The sequence below is a fragment of the Papio anubis genome, chromosome 10 (genome assembly GCF_008728515.1).
Source record: "Papio anubis isolate 15944 chromosome 10, Panubis1.0, whole genome shotgun sequence".
Taxonomy (NCBI): domain Eukaryota; kingdom Metazoa; phylum Chordata; class Mammalia; order Primates; family Cercopithecidae; genus Papio; species Papio anubis.
The window spans coordinates 19389103-19402772 of NC_044985.1; the positions used below are offsets into that span (position 1 = coordinate 19389103).

Genomic DNA, 13670 nt, shown 5'->3' on the forward strand with positions numbered 1-13670 from the left:
CGGCGAGCGGAGTGGGGCGGGGTCGCGCGCCTTGGCGGGGAGTCCGCGAGCCGGGAGGGGCGGGGGGTGAATGAGGGAGCGGGCGGAGGAGGAAGTGTCATGGCGTCGGGCCGTGGAGCTTCTTCTCGCTGGTTCTTTACTCGGGAACAGCTGGAGAACACGCCGAGCCGCCGCTGCGGAGTGGAGGCGGATAAAGAGCTCTCGTGCCGCCAGCAGGCGGCCAACCTCATCCAGGAGATGGGACAGCGTCTCAATGTGTATCCTTTCCTATCCTGCGCCGCTCACGCCCTGTTTCCCTTGCCCGGTCGCCGGGCCTGGTACTCCGCGAACATGGCGCCGCCGGCCTCGGCCTTCGCTGGACCTCGGCCCCGCGGTCAGGGAAGTAAGGCTCCAGCTCGGGCAGTCGCGAGGGGCTAGCAGAGGAGGGGAGGAGGAGATAGGACCCCAGGAATGCGGGCCAGGAGTCTGCGTTGTGTAATCTGTTTCGGGCAGCGCGTGGTGGTGGCGGCGGGGGATGGGAGTGTGGCTCAGGCGAAAGAGAAATTTTAGGGATTATTGCAGAAAAGGGGCGGCTCCTTGGACTTGTCCCTGTCCCCTAAGGGTTTGAGAGGTAGAAGGGTTAGCGATGCTGAAAGGCCTAAGTGTTTTCCGCAGCCTTTCCCCGCTCTCCTCGCCGGCTTGATGGCGGCTCTCTTCTACCTTGGGAGCGCACTGGAGGTCTTTTATGTTCTTGGCGTGGTTTTGTATGGGTGTGTGCGCGCGCGTTTCAACTGTTTCATTTTGAGTTTAGTCAGTCGTAGCCATTGATAAATAGTTCCAGGGCCCTCAGCGCTGTGAGAGTGAAAAGATCAGCAGTTCTTCCTCCCATTTATTTGGCGTAGAGTCTATTCTCTTCCTGCCGCCCCACCCCCCGCGGGCGTTTATTTCTTTATTTCTAGTTTGGCGTTTGGATTTGAATGGGGGGTATTGGAAAAGAACCTGGGAATTTTCCATCAAAATTGTTTTGGGAATGAGATCTTGCTTTTGTCAGATATTTCCTAAATACTGTGTTCCAGCTCTCAGCTTACAATAAACACTGCGATTGTTTATATGCACAGGTTTTATATGCACCATTCTTTCACCAAATTCAACAAAAATGTAAGTACTGGTTTGTTGCCTGTTTTTACTATGCGCAAATTTGAGGGTAAATCGATACGCAGAAAAAAAGTTGGTCATTGCGTTGTTGGATTTAGTGTTCTGAATTAACGGTAAACGTATATCACGTGATAAATATTTTGCTTCAAATGCGGGGTTTTTGTGTTTTTAAAATTTGTGATGAATTAAACTGCAAGGCACTGTTAAGCTCTGCCAGGCCTTTTAGGCTAAAAAAATAAATTTACTTCTTTAGAGAGTTATTACATAAGTTTTCTTCATTTAAATTTTATACTTAACATTTGAATAATTTCAGTAGTAATGTACAGTAGAATTGGACAAGTCTGGTCGTTCTGTGATGCATCTTAATTATGTTGTACTCATTGTTTAAAATACTGTGAATTGAAATTAAATTAATTATGACATTCTTTTGAAAGAGCTGTTTAGCAGAAATAATTCATTTCTTCATTTGCTAACCCAGTAATTTCTTAAGATGTCAAACTTTTCTGTTTATCACGTTAGCATCAATTGTCTCCTAAAATTTTGGGTGATTCAAACGTCAATTCTTGCTTCAGATAGAGTACGTCAGGAGTATGTTTATGTATTAGTAGTAAAATTTACACTTCAATATTAAGGTACATAACCTGTAAACCTTGACAAATAGAGTAATAGAATTTTGTTGAAATGTTAATTTCATTTATGAAAGATGAGTTTGGTGTATGTTAAGTAACATGCATACTGTGTTGTGTGTGAATAAAGAAAATTGCATATTTAGAAATGTTTAACCCTGCTTTAATTCTATTTTTGTTACTTTTTATCATAGTTATTTTTAGAGTATTATTCTGAAAGGTATGTGTAGAAAAATGAACCAAAGACTTTCTGCTGTATGTGGATAGTCATTAGGACTTATTTGCTAAGAGAACAATCCCAGGAAAGATCCTCAGAATATTATTTTTGAAATGGAAGAAAAGCTTCATGGATTAGATTGAGTCCTACCTTAATCTCCTCGGATCCTATTTCGTTTATCAGTTTGGCATATAGGTTTATCTTGGACCATATATATTTTAATATACATTTTGGTCTTTTGAAGACTTCTTGCTTCTATTTCTTTTTTAAATCTGCGTAGTTCTTGCTCTGTTGCTTCTAGTTTTCCTAGTTATTTCTTGTGCATAACTTAGGTCAGTGATAGTGTTATGGAAGAGAAAGGAAGCTATTGGTGATTACATTTAGATTAAGGGAATTTAATTTTTATATAAATTGCCTCCAAAGGCAGTAGTGAACTAATGAGTGTTAATATAAATATGGTTTTCCTTACGTAATCCTGGATAATAATGGTCGAAATTACAAATCAAAATAGTTCTGACTATTCTTTATATGGCTACAGATGTCTCATTTGCTGTCTCGTTTCTACTTCCAATAAATGATCTAGCCACAAGTCTTCACTTATTTATTTATTTAATTTTTTTTGAGACGGAGTCTCACTCTGTCACACATGCTGGAGTACAGTGGTGCTGCCGCAGCTCACTACAACCTCTGCCTCCCTGGTTCAAGCTATTCTCCTGCCTCAGCCTCCCGAGTAGCTGGGACTACAGGTGCATGCCACCATGCCCAGCTAATTTTTGTATTTTTAGTAGAGGGGGGTTTCACCATGTTGGCCAGGCTGGTCTTGAGCTCCTGACCTCAGGTGATCTGCCCGCCTCGGCCTCCCAAAGTGCTGGGATTACAGGCATGAACCACCATGCCCGGCCATCTTCACTTCTTTGTTTTGAGCCCTCCTTATAATTTGTCTTTATGGCCTGGTTGGCGTGCTTTACAACAAATACCCTGCTGAAAGCCAGAATTCACAACTTTAGATTGTCATTTGCATTCTAGCTTTCACTATTTTACTTAAATGTTTTCCTTCAATAGAAAGGCCAGGGTATTAATTTTTTATTACCTTCTTTAATGTCATATTGTGGATGAAGGTAAACCAGGATTTTTACGTAGAGTCATTAATAATTGAAATCTGTTCATTTCTGTTTTGAGAAATAGTATTATACTTTTCATATCTGTTGTCTTTTTTACCTTTGCTATTATAATATCGAAAGTGGTTTTTATATTTGTGTCAGTGCACTTGCTTCAGTTACACAGCCTCACTTTTATCTCCTCCCTGCCGTTCTTTTAGGGCAAAGGGGGTGGTCTGAAATTGAATGTGAGTCACTTTTAAATTTGTATTATTCCCCATCAGTGGGAAATTTTTGTCTATATACTGAAATGTCATGGTAAACTTAAAAAAGCATGAATCTTCACCAAACTGAACACCATTCAGCAAATTAAACCCTATGAAATAATAAGCTTAAATAAGTTAAGACGCTAGTGACAAACTCTGTCTAGTCTTATAGTTAATATTAATAACATCCATTAACTGTATGAAAATATTTTTAAATGTTCACGTGACTTAATTTTATTTTCCAATATTGTAATATTAAAAGTTTTAAAACCCCCAAAAGTAATGTGCTGTTGTATTACTATTTAAGAATAAAATCAGTATCAGCATGTTTTGGTGACCCAGAAATGGTCTCTTATCATTGAGTTCTTTTGTCTGTTACTCAGAGTTGAATAGCTGTCAGCAGTAAATGACTTTTATATGTAGCCTAATTAGATAAATCTACACTTTGTTCACTAGATGCAATGCGGTTCATGTAATTGGAATTAATAAAGAATGGCTTTGCTGGATCAAGCTTAAAAATAAATTTAGTAAAGTGTAAAAGCCCCGGAGCCAAAAGTGCTGCCAAGGTGTATACTGAAGGAAAGCACCCACCCCCCAGGTCACACTTAAGTAGATATTGACGCAGCTTCTCTCCACCCCCCAGGTCACACTTAAGTAGATATTGATGCAGCTTCTCTTACAAACTCCTGATTTAGTCTTTTGTGATGCATTTTTTTCTTATACCAGTTCCAAGTCCCTTAAGATTAGATTGTAAAGAGCACACCCTTTTCTAAGTATTTTTGTTGGTCATGGTCTGTTCTCATAGCACATCTCCAATTTACTTGATCTTTTCCATCTTCTCTTTACTTAGTTCCATTGCCTCTTTCTTGAGCTCTAGCAATCAGAACTCCATGTATAATATGCAAGATTTAAAGGTATTACAGGGCCTGGCATGGTGGCTAATGCCTGTAATCCCCATACTTTGGGATGCTGAAGCGGGCGGATCTCTTGAGGTCAGGAGTTCAAGACCAGCCTTGGCCAACATGATGAAACCCTGTCTCTACTAAAAATATAAAAATGAGCTGGGTGTGGTGGCACATGCCTGTAATCCCAGCTACTGGGGAGGCTGAGGCAGGAGAATCGCTTGAATCTGAGAGGCAGAGGTTGCAGTGAGCTGATATCACACCACCACACTCCAACCTGGGCAACAGAGCGAGTGTGCATTTCAATTCATTGTTATACTCTGGTCATGTTTTACAGGCGTCAAATCAGCATGTGTTTCATTGTGAAGTCTAAGCAGATGTTTATTATAGCTCACTTCCTCTTCTGCCTTTTAGTTTAATAAAGCAATAATTAATCCAAGAATAATCTTATGCCCAAGATCCGTTAGCATTACTCAGAAATACTGCAGTGCTGTCCAGTAGAACTTTCTGCATAGTGTAAGTTTTGTCTATTTGTGCTCTTCAATGTAGTAGGTACTATCTTGTAAATTTGAGACGGTTAGCCTAGATAATTTTTAAATTCCTTTTAAACTATAAATTACCTGGTTGAAGTTTTATTAAGATCTCACTATGACAGGCACTTTATATTTGTCTTGTTTTCTCAGGTAAAGTATTCTCCTAAGGAAGCAGACGCAGTTACTAAGTGACTTGTCCAAAATTAAAACTATTATGTGGCTGGGATTTGAACCCAAGTCCTTTGCTTAATCCCAAACTGTAGTTCTCACTTTTTCCTATTCTAGTGTATTTCAGAAGTAGAGCACAATAGCAATTTATGCCAGTGATTTGTAAGATTTATAAAGTAAACAATGAAAAAAACCTCAGATTTTGATTTGCCCGCCTCATTGCACTAAATCCAATGAGGTCCTCTTTATAAGTCCCAAATTCCTCTTTTTCAACTATACATCAGTGTTAGCATTAATGCATTGTGTATCACTGTTTTTCTTTAGGGTGCTTTCTGTTTGCTTTCATGTGACTGTTCTCTGTCAGGTTTTAAGACTCAGCTGAAGTTCCTACTCTTTCATAAAGCATTCCCCAGATAACTCTCTTTTCCATTTGTGAATTTATCTCTCTGATCTTACCTTTGAATCTTATTCACATCAGTTGTATTCCATCTGTTTGGGAGTTTATAGTGTGACTGTAGATATGAGATGACTTTTTTTCTTTTTAATTATAAAATATATAAAACCAACAAACAAATGTATAGCTTAGGGGATTATTATAAAACCTTGTAATCACCAACCAAGTCAAGAAATAGAACTTTGCCAGCTACCCCAGAATGCCTCCATGTGCTCAACTCAGTGTCAACCCCTCCCGCCAAAAGTAACTAGTATTCTTTTTTTTGAGATGGGATTCTGGTCTTGTCACCCAGGCTGGAGTGCAGTGGTGCAATCTCGGCTCACTGCAACCTCTGCCTCCCGAGTTCAAGTGAATCTCCTGCCTCAGCCTCCTGAGTAGCTGGGATTACAGGTGTGCGCCACCATGCCCAGCCAATTTTTGTATTTTTAGTAGAGATGGTTTTCACCATATTGGTCAGGCTGGTCTCAAACTCCTGACCTTGTGATCCCCTCACCCAGCCCCAGTATTCTTACTCTAACAGTAATTACTTTCTTTATAGTTTTAGCACCCAACTCTCCATTCCCAAATACCATAGACCTTGCTCATTATTAAAAATTTGGTAAATCTTTGAAGTCTCTCAGTATGCATGTTTCCCCTCCATTCTTCTATGTCACCTAAGTTTTATCTGTTGAAGGACCCTAGGGTGTGTGACCTGTAGAGTTTCCACCTGTCTGAATATTGCTGATTGTATAGTCACGGTGCAGTTTACTGTGTTCCTTTGTTCTTGCATTCCTGGAAAAATTGATGATTAGATCCAGAAACTTAATCAGACTCCTGTTAGATCCCTTAGGCAAGACTATAGATGGTGTTAATGTTCTTTTCCTCAGAAGGCCTAGCGTCTGGTTGTCTCTCTTTGTAGTGTTAGGGGCTGTTGATATTCAATGCCTGGATCCTTTCATTCATTGGTGATACTCTAATTCTGTCATTTCTTTCTTGCAAATTGGTATTTTTGTATTGAAATTCTTGATTAATCTCCTATGTGGACACCCAGTGGTACGTATCATATAGGATAATTACTTGATTTTTGCCCTTTTTGTGATATAATTCACATACTGTACGTTTCACCCATTGAAAGTATGATGCCGTGGGGTTTGTGGGGTTTTTTTAAGAATATTCACAGAGGTGTGCATCAATTTTTAGAAGTTTTCACTACACCAAAAAGAAATCCCCAACCCAGCAGTCATTTCTCCCTATTCTTCGCCCAGCCTGTTAATAGACATTTCATAAATGGAATCATACAATATGTTGTTCTTTGTGACTGACTTCTTTCACTTACCGTATTTTCAAGGTTAATCTGTGTTGTATTTATCAGTAGGTTGTTTATTTTTCTTGCTGAACTACCCATTATTCCACTGTGTGGCTAGACCAAATTTTATATATCTGTTCATCAGTTGGTGGGCATTTGGATTGTAAGCCACTTTTTGGCTAATATGAATATTGCGGTTAAGAACATTTGTGTACAAGTTTTTGTGTAGACTTGTGTTTTTGGTTTCTCTTGGGCTTATACCCAGAAGTAGAATTGCTGGATCATACGGTAACTCTAGATTCCAATAATACTGGAAACTTGGATAGCTGCCCTTTTTTTTTTTTTTTTTTTTTTTTTTTTGAGACTACGTCTCTGACACCCAGGCTGGAGTGCAGCGGCACAATCATGGCTCACTGCAGCCTCAGCCTCCTGGATTCAAGTGATTCCCCCACCTCAGTCTCCCAAGTAGCTGGGCTTACAGGCACGTGCCACCACACAGTTAATTTTTTAAATTTTTTTTACAGACGGGTCTCACTGTGTTGCCCAGGCCATTCTTAAACACTTGGACTCAAGCAGTCCTCCTGCCTCAGCCTCCCAACACTCAGCCTAAAGCAGCTCTTTCCAGTGTGATTTGTCGCTTTAAGCACTGCTCTTCTAATCTTTTCTTACGTTGTCTGTGTGTGAACTGAATACTCTTCGGTTACTGATTTTTGTGAGATACTAACTTTCCTGAACTTTAAAAAGGTGATATACTTTCAGAGTACTTTAATAACTTCACAGAGCTCCCTTTTCTGTTATTTTGTATAATGTTCAGAAGTGTAGCAGCTTACTTTCTGGGAGTTTCTGGCCCTCTTCCCCTCCACATTTTTAGTTTCTCTTTTCCCTTGTCTCTATCTTACTGATTGTGCTTTTCCTCCCAATGGTTTCTCTTCAAAATGGAGTCTTAGAAGAGAACCTTGGGAGATCAATTTCAAAAGTTCATAGAAGTTAGCTTCAGTCTTTTAATCCTTACTGTGGGTCTCTTGCATCCATCTACTTATTGGACTGGCAAAACTCTCAGTTCTAGCTGCTGTTCTTACATTGGCCTGTCATGATTTCCAGTGAATGTCTGTTGGCTCTTTGAGGTTCTTTTTTTATCAAGTCCAGCACGTGCCCCATTCCTTTGCATTTTGTTGCACTGTGCTGTGTATGTTGACATAGTAGCCTGTTTTGACCTCATTCATATATATTAGGAATTCCCTTGGAATGGCTTGTCATGTGATTTGGTTTTAACTATCCATGGGGTTTTGGTTTTGCTATCTTGTTGCTCTGTTTTTCTGTGGGGATTTAGGTATCCCCTCTGCAGCCATCATGTCAGAATTCTTCAGGTAAATCACTAAAAGTTTATCTTCATTCGGGAGATGATACACTCATTTCCAGTGGGACCACAATAGGCTATCATTTAAATGTACTTATAAATACTTCTGGGAAAATAAAGTTGTTTTTTTAAAAGAATAAATCACTTGAAGTTTATGTTAAATAAGGAAGCTGTGGAAGAGTTCATTTATTGATAGGCATTACAAAGTATATATGATATTTTTGATTGATTTTCTCAAATTAATTCTGAAAGCTACTCTAGAACTTCCCCAGAAAGCTTTAAATGTTATTTTGAAACATGCTGTTCTTATCTGCCTAATTACAGGGATGCTGACTTCAGTGAATGTATTATTATACAAGTCTTACGAAGTATTCCTGAAGCCGCTTAAAATTTTTTTTGCAAAATTAAATGATTGTGAAATAACTCATGCCTTTTCTCTGCACACACAGATACGTGTATGTTTTCGCCTTAGTAATTTATATGCTTCTCTGTGGTCCTAGCTCAGCCTTTTTGTTGAGTCATTGCGTGGCAGGAGTGCAAGAGAGTTAACCCAGTCCTGCAAGATCCAAGGCCCTTTCAAACCATAACAAATTCTAAACTTAGGTGTATAGAGTAGAATAGGTTTATATATTAACAAATGTGCATTGAGTGTTTGCATTGGCCAGGGCATATAAATGTCTCAGTATAAAATCAGACAGATTTTATATAGCCTATAAACTGACTTTCAAGGCCATGTCAGAACAGGAGTTTTGTTTTTAGTTATTAATACCTAAAATTGGTTAAGGTAATTTTTTAAGTGAAAATCCAATTAGATCACTGCATTTTATTATAAACATACATACACATTTTAGGGAGTACATATTTACACATTTTCTAGGGATTAGGGGAAATGATGGAATCCTCCTTACCACTCCACATTTTGGGGTGTTAACCTAATATTTTACCCTGAAATAAGCTAAGGCTCTTGATTGTTTAGTGATATATTACATACTCTTTCTCTGGCTATATATGAGGAAATACATGTAACGTGAATTTTTCTCTAAATTATTGGAGCTGATATAGAAAAATGGATGAGAACTGTAGAAGTTCACCTGTTTGTTGTTAAAAGTGAAGTTAATGTCTGTGCTTAGTGACAATATGCTGTTCAAGCAATTCTCCTGCCTCAGCCTCTCAAGTAGCTGGGATTATAGGCATGTGCCACCACACCCGGCTAATTTTAGTAGAAATGGGGTTTCACCATGTTGGTGAGGCTAGTCTCGAACTCCTGACCTCCAGTAATCCACCTGCCTTGGCCTCCCAAAGTGCTGAGATTACAGCATGAGCCTCCATGCCCGGCCTCACATTATATTTCTTTCTTTTTTTTTTTTTCTGAGACGGAGTTTCACTCTTGTTGCCCAGGCTGGAGTGCAGTGGCGTGATCTTGGCTCACCACAGCCTCTGCCTCCCAGGTTCAAGCAATTCTCCTGCCTCAGCTTCCCGAGTAGCTGGGATTACAGGCACGCGCCACCACATCCAGTTAATTTTGTATTTTTAGTAGAGACAGGATTTCTCCATGTTGGTCAGGCTGGTCTCGAACTCCCGACCTCAGGTGATCCACCCACCTCGGTCTCCCAAAGTGCTGGGATTACAGGCGTGAGCCTCCGTGCCGGCCTGCATTTCTATTTGATAGTGATGATGTGGACTGTAGTCATTTGTATCCACCAACAAATAAAATTTACTGTTGGCATGCACGCTATAGTAAATCCTTCCAAAGGCAAATGTGCACTTTCACACTCATCTTAAACTGAGGGTTCATTTAGAAGTTGAAAAAAAATGGGAAAGATGATTCTTCTGTGGCCAAAAATCTGAAGATAATGAAACTGTATGTAGTTCCATCCTTAAAAAGAAATAGCTGAGAGGGCAGGAAGAGAAAATTCTGAGGGCTCGGGGGCAATCTTTCAACGATGCAAGGATTCAGAGAGCATACCAGGTATCTCCACACCCCCACCCCAAGGTAGGTGTTTCAGTTACTTTATGTTGCTATAGCTCCGCGATTGGTGTTTTGAATGCTTAGCGTGAGTAACTGTTTGAATTGATATGGTTCACTTTATGTAGACTTAAATGTCTGTTAAAATTATTTTTGTTACCCAAACAAGCAAATTAATAATTTTATGAAATAATTGCCCTTTAAAAAATAATTGCATAGTGTAAATGCCAAGAAATTACTTGCTGTTTAGTAAATTGATATTGTCAAAACAAAACCTGATTCTACTTTTAAATTAACAAATGTGTGATAAAGTTATACATAGTTAAGGTGCATATTGTTTATTAGTATTTGTTATGATTAGGCTTTTGGTTTTCTTGAAATTTCTTTTGTTAGTGCACGTACACTACATCTATGGAGATCTGGCCAGGCACGGTGGCTCACACCTGTAATCCCAGCACTTTGGGAGACAGAGGTGGGAGGACCGAACCCAAGAGTTCAAGACCAGCCTGGGCAACTTGGCGAGACCCTGTCTCTACAAAAATTAATCTTTTAAAAAATTAGCCCGGCATCTTGGTGTGTACCTGTGGTCCCAGCTGCTTGGGAGGCTGAGGCAGGAAAATCACTTGAGCCCAGGAGATTGAGGCTGCAGTGAGCCATATTCATGCCACTGCACTCAAGCCTAGGTGACAGAGCAAGACCCTGTCTCAAAAACAGAGAGAGCGCTAATAAAGAGAAGGGCTTTTTTTTTTTTTAAAGACAGATTCTTGCTCTGTTACCCAGGCTGGAGTGCTGTGGCATAATCTCAGCTCACTGCACCCTCCACCGGAGTAACTGGGATTACAGGCATGCACCACCATGCCTGGCTAATTTTTGTATTTTTAGTAGTGACAGGGTTTCACCATGTTGGCCAAGCTGATCTCGAACTCTTGACCTCAAGTGATCCACCTGGCTTGGCCTCCCAAAGTACTGGGATTACAGGCATGAGCCACCGCGCCTGGCCTAAATAGATGTCTTTAACGTTTGCTCCTTAAAAACAAAAATGAGATACAATTCATATACTGTAAAATCCACCTATTTAGGATGCTTAATTGAGTGGCTCACATGGAGTTATACAACCATCAGCACAATCTGTGTTTAGAATATTTGTATCACCCCAAAAGGAAACCTGGTTCCTGTTAGCAGTTCACCAGTCCCACTCCACTTCCCAACCCTGGGCAACCCCTAAATTATTTTCTGTCTCCATAGATTTGCCCATTCTGGACATTTCATATAAATGGAATCATGTATATACGGTCTTTCACGAAGCTTGTTTTCTTTTTTTTTTTTTTTTTTTTTTTGAGACTGAGTCTGGCTCTGTCCCCCAGGCTGGAGTGCAGTGGCCGGATCTCAGCTCACTGCAAGCTCCGCCTCCCGGGTTCACGCCATTCTCCGGCCTCAGCCTCCCGTGTAGCTGGGACTACAGGCGCCCGCCACCTCGCCCGGCTAGTTTTTTGTATTTTTTAGTAGAGACGGGGTTTCACCGTGTTAGCCAGGATGGTCTCGATCTCCTGACCTTGTGATCCGCCCGTCTCAGCCTCCCAAAGTGCTGGGATTACAGGCTTGAGCCACCGCGCCCGGCAACGAAGCTTGTTTTCAAGGTCCATTCATGATGTAGAATGTATTAGTACTTCATTCCTTTTTACTGCAGAGTAATTAATATTCTATTCGTCATGTGGCTGTACCTCCTTTTATTTATCCATTTATCAGCTGATGGACATTTGGGTTGATTACACTTAACAGCCGTTCCACTTTTATGAATAATGCTGCTATGAACATTCATGTACAAGTTTTTATATGGATGTATGTTTTCATTTCTTATGGGTGAGAGATACATGAGAGTGGAATTGCTGGATTGCTATGGTAACTTTAGACTCCAATAATCTTTTTGGATAGCTTTTAAAAAACGTTTTGAGGAACTGCCAAACTGTTTTCCAAAGTAGCCATACCATTTTGTGTTCTCACAATGTGTGAGGGTTCCAGTATCACCACATTTCTTGTCTTTTTTTATTGTAGTCATCCTAACTGTGTGAAATGATATCCCCCATTCTATGCATTGTCCTTTTTATGTTCTTGGTGGTATTTGCAGCACAAACATCCAATTTATTAATCTTTTTCTTCTATAATTTGTGTTCTTGATAGCATATCTAAGAAACCTTTACCTAAACTATAGTCATAAAGATTTATTTCTCTTTTCTTCCAAGAGTTTTATTGATTTAGCTCTTACATTTAGGTCTGTGATTCCTTTTGAGTTAGTTTTTATGTATGACGTAAATAAGAGTTTGACTTCTTTTTTTTTTTTTTTTTTTTTTTTGAGGCAGAGTCTCGCTCTGTCGCCCAGGCTGGAGTGCAGTGGCGTGATCTCGGCTCACTGCGTGCTCCGCCATTCTCCTGCCTCAGCCTCCTGAGTAGCTGGGACTGCAGGCGCCCACCACCACACCTGGCTTATTTTTTGTAGTTTTAGTAGAGGACGGGTTTCACCGTGTTAGCCGGGATGGTCTCGATCTCTTGACCTCGTGATTCGCCTGCCTTGGCCTCCTGAAGTGCTGGGATTACAGGCGTAAACCACCTCGCCATCTCTTTTTTTTTTTTTTTTTTTTTTTTTGGTATTTGAATATACAGTTGTCCCAGCACCATTTGCTGAAAAAAGAGTTCTTTCTCCCACTGAATTCTTTTGGGATTGTTAGTGAAAATCAATTGATCATAAATGGAAGGGTTTATTTCTGGACTCTGAATTCTATTCCATCCTCTTATGCAGACCACATAGTCTTTTAACTTTTGAATTCAGGAAATATGAGTCTTCCAACTTTGTGCTTTTTCAAGATTGTTTTGGTTATTCTTAGTCCCTTGCATTTCCATGTGAATTTTAGGATCAAGCTCATCAGTTTCTGCAATAAAGGAGCTGAGATTTTTATAGGGCTTGCGTTGAATCTGTAGATAGATTTGGGGAGTACTGCCATCTTCGTGATAATCTGTTCGAAGGAAAGTGGCCTTTTGTAACATTTATGTAGTATATTTGAATGCCTATGCAATGTTAATGTTCTTGTTTCACAATACTATATAAGTCATTTTTTGTCCTTTTGGTTTTTTAAGAGAAGGGATCTCACTCTGTTGCCCAGGCTAGCCTCAAACCCTGGGACTCAAGCAGTCCTCCCACCTCAGCCTCCCAGGTAGCTGGGACTTAAAGTGGTATTTTTTAGTATTTATTGTAGGCTGTTAGGAGCCGTGTCTATGTAAGAGAGAGTAGATAGAGCCTTAACTATGAAATACTAAGTATACTTTATAAGTTGATTTTTTTCATTTTTTCTTTTTTGTTTTTTTGAGACAGTCTCACTGTCACCCAGTGGCGCTCACTGCAACCTCCGCCTCCCAGGTTCAAGCGATTCCCCTGCCTCAGCCTCGCGAGTGGCTGGGATTACAGATGTGTGCCACCACATCTGGCTAATTTTTTTGTATTTTAGTAGAGACGGGGTTTCACCATGTTGATCAGGCTGGTCTCGAACTCCTGACCTCAGGTGATCTGCCCGTCTCGGCCTCCCGAAGTGCTAGGATTACAGGCGTGAGCCACCACGCTCAGCCAATATTTTTTCTTTTTAGAAACATTCATAATGCTGAGGTACTCCCCACTA

The 13670-nt window shown here is 40.2% G+C and overlaps 1 protein-coding gene across 5 annotated transcripts in view; it reads left to right on the plus strand.

The window, feature by feature from the left end:
- The first annotated feature begins 64 nt into the window (after positions 1–64).
- The window catches only part of CCNT2 (cyclin T2), a 38667-nt gene continuing 25061 nt past the window's right edge, over positions 65–13670 (plus strand). For 3 of the 5 annotated variants that reach the window (XR_636899.2, XM_003909183.4, XM_009185000.3), the window contains exons 1-2: positions 65–257; positions 1056–1137. Coding sequence is in view for 2 of the 5 variants with exons in the window: in XM_003909183.4 (XP_003909232.1) it covers positions 100–257; positions 1056–1137 (240 nt within the window). In the remaining 3 variants the exon portion in view is untranslated. The remainder of the gene's footprint in view (positions 258–1055; positions 1138–13670) is intronic. The other 2 variants (XM_009185001.4, XM_017947889.3) reach the window with 1 other exon arrangement.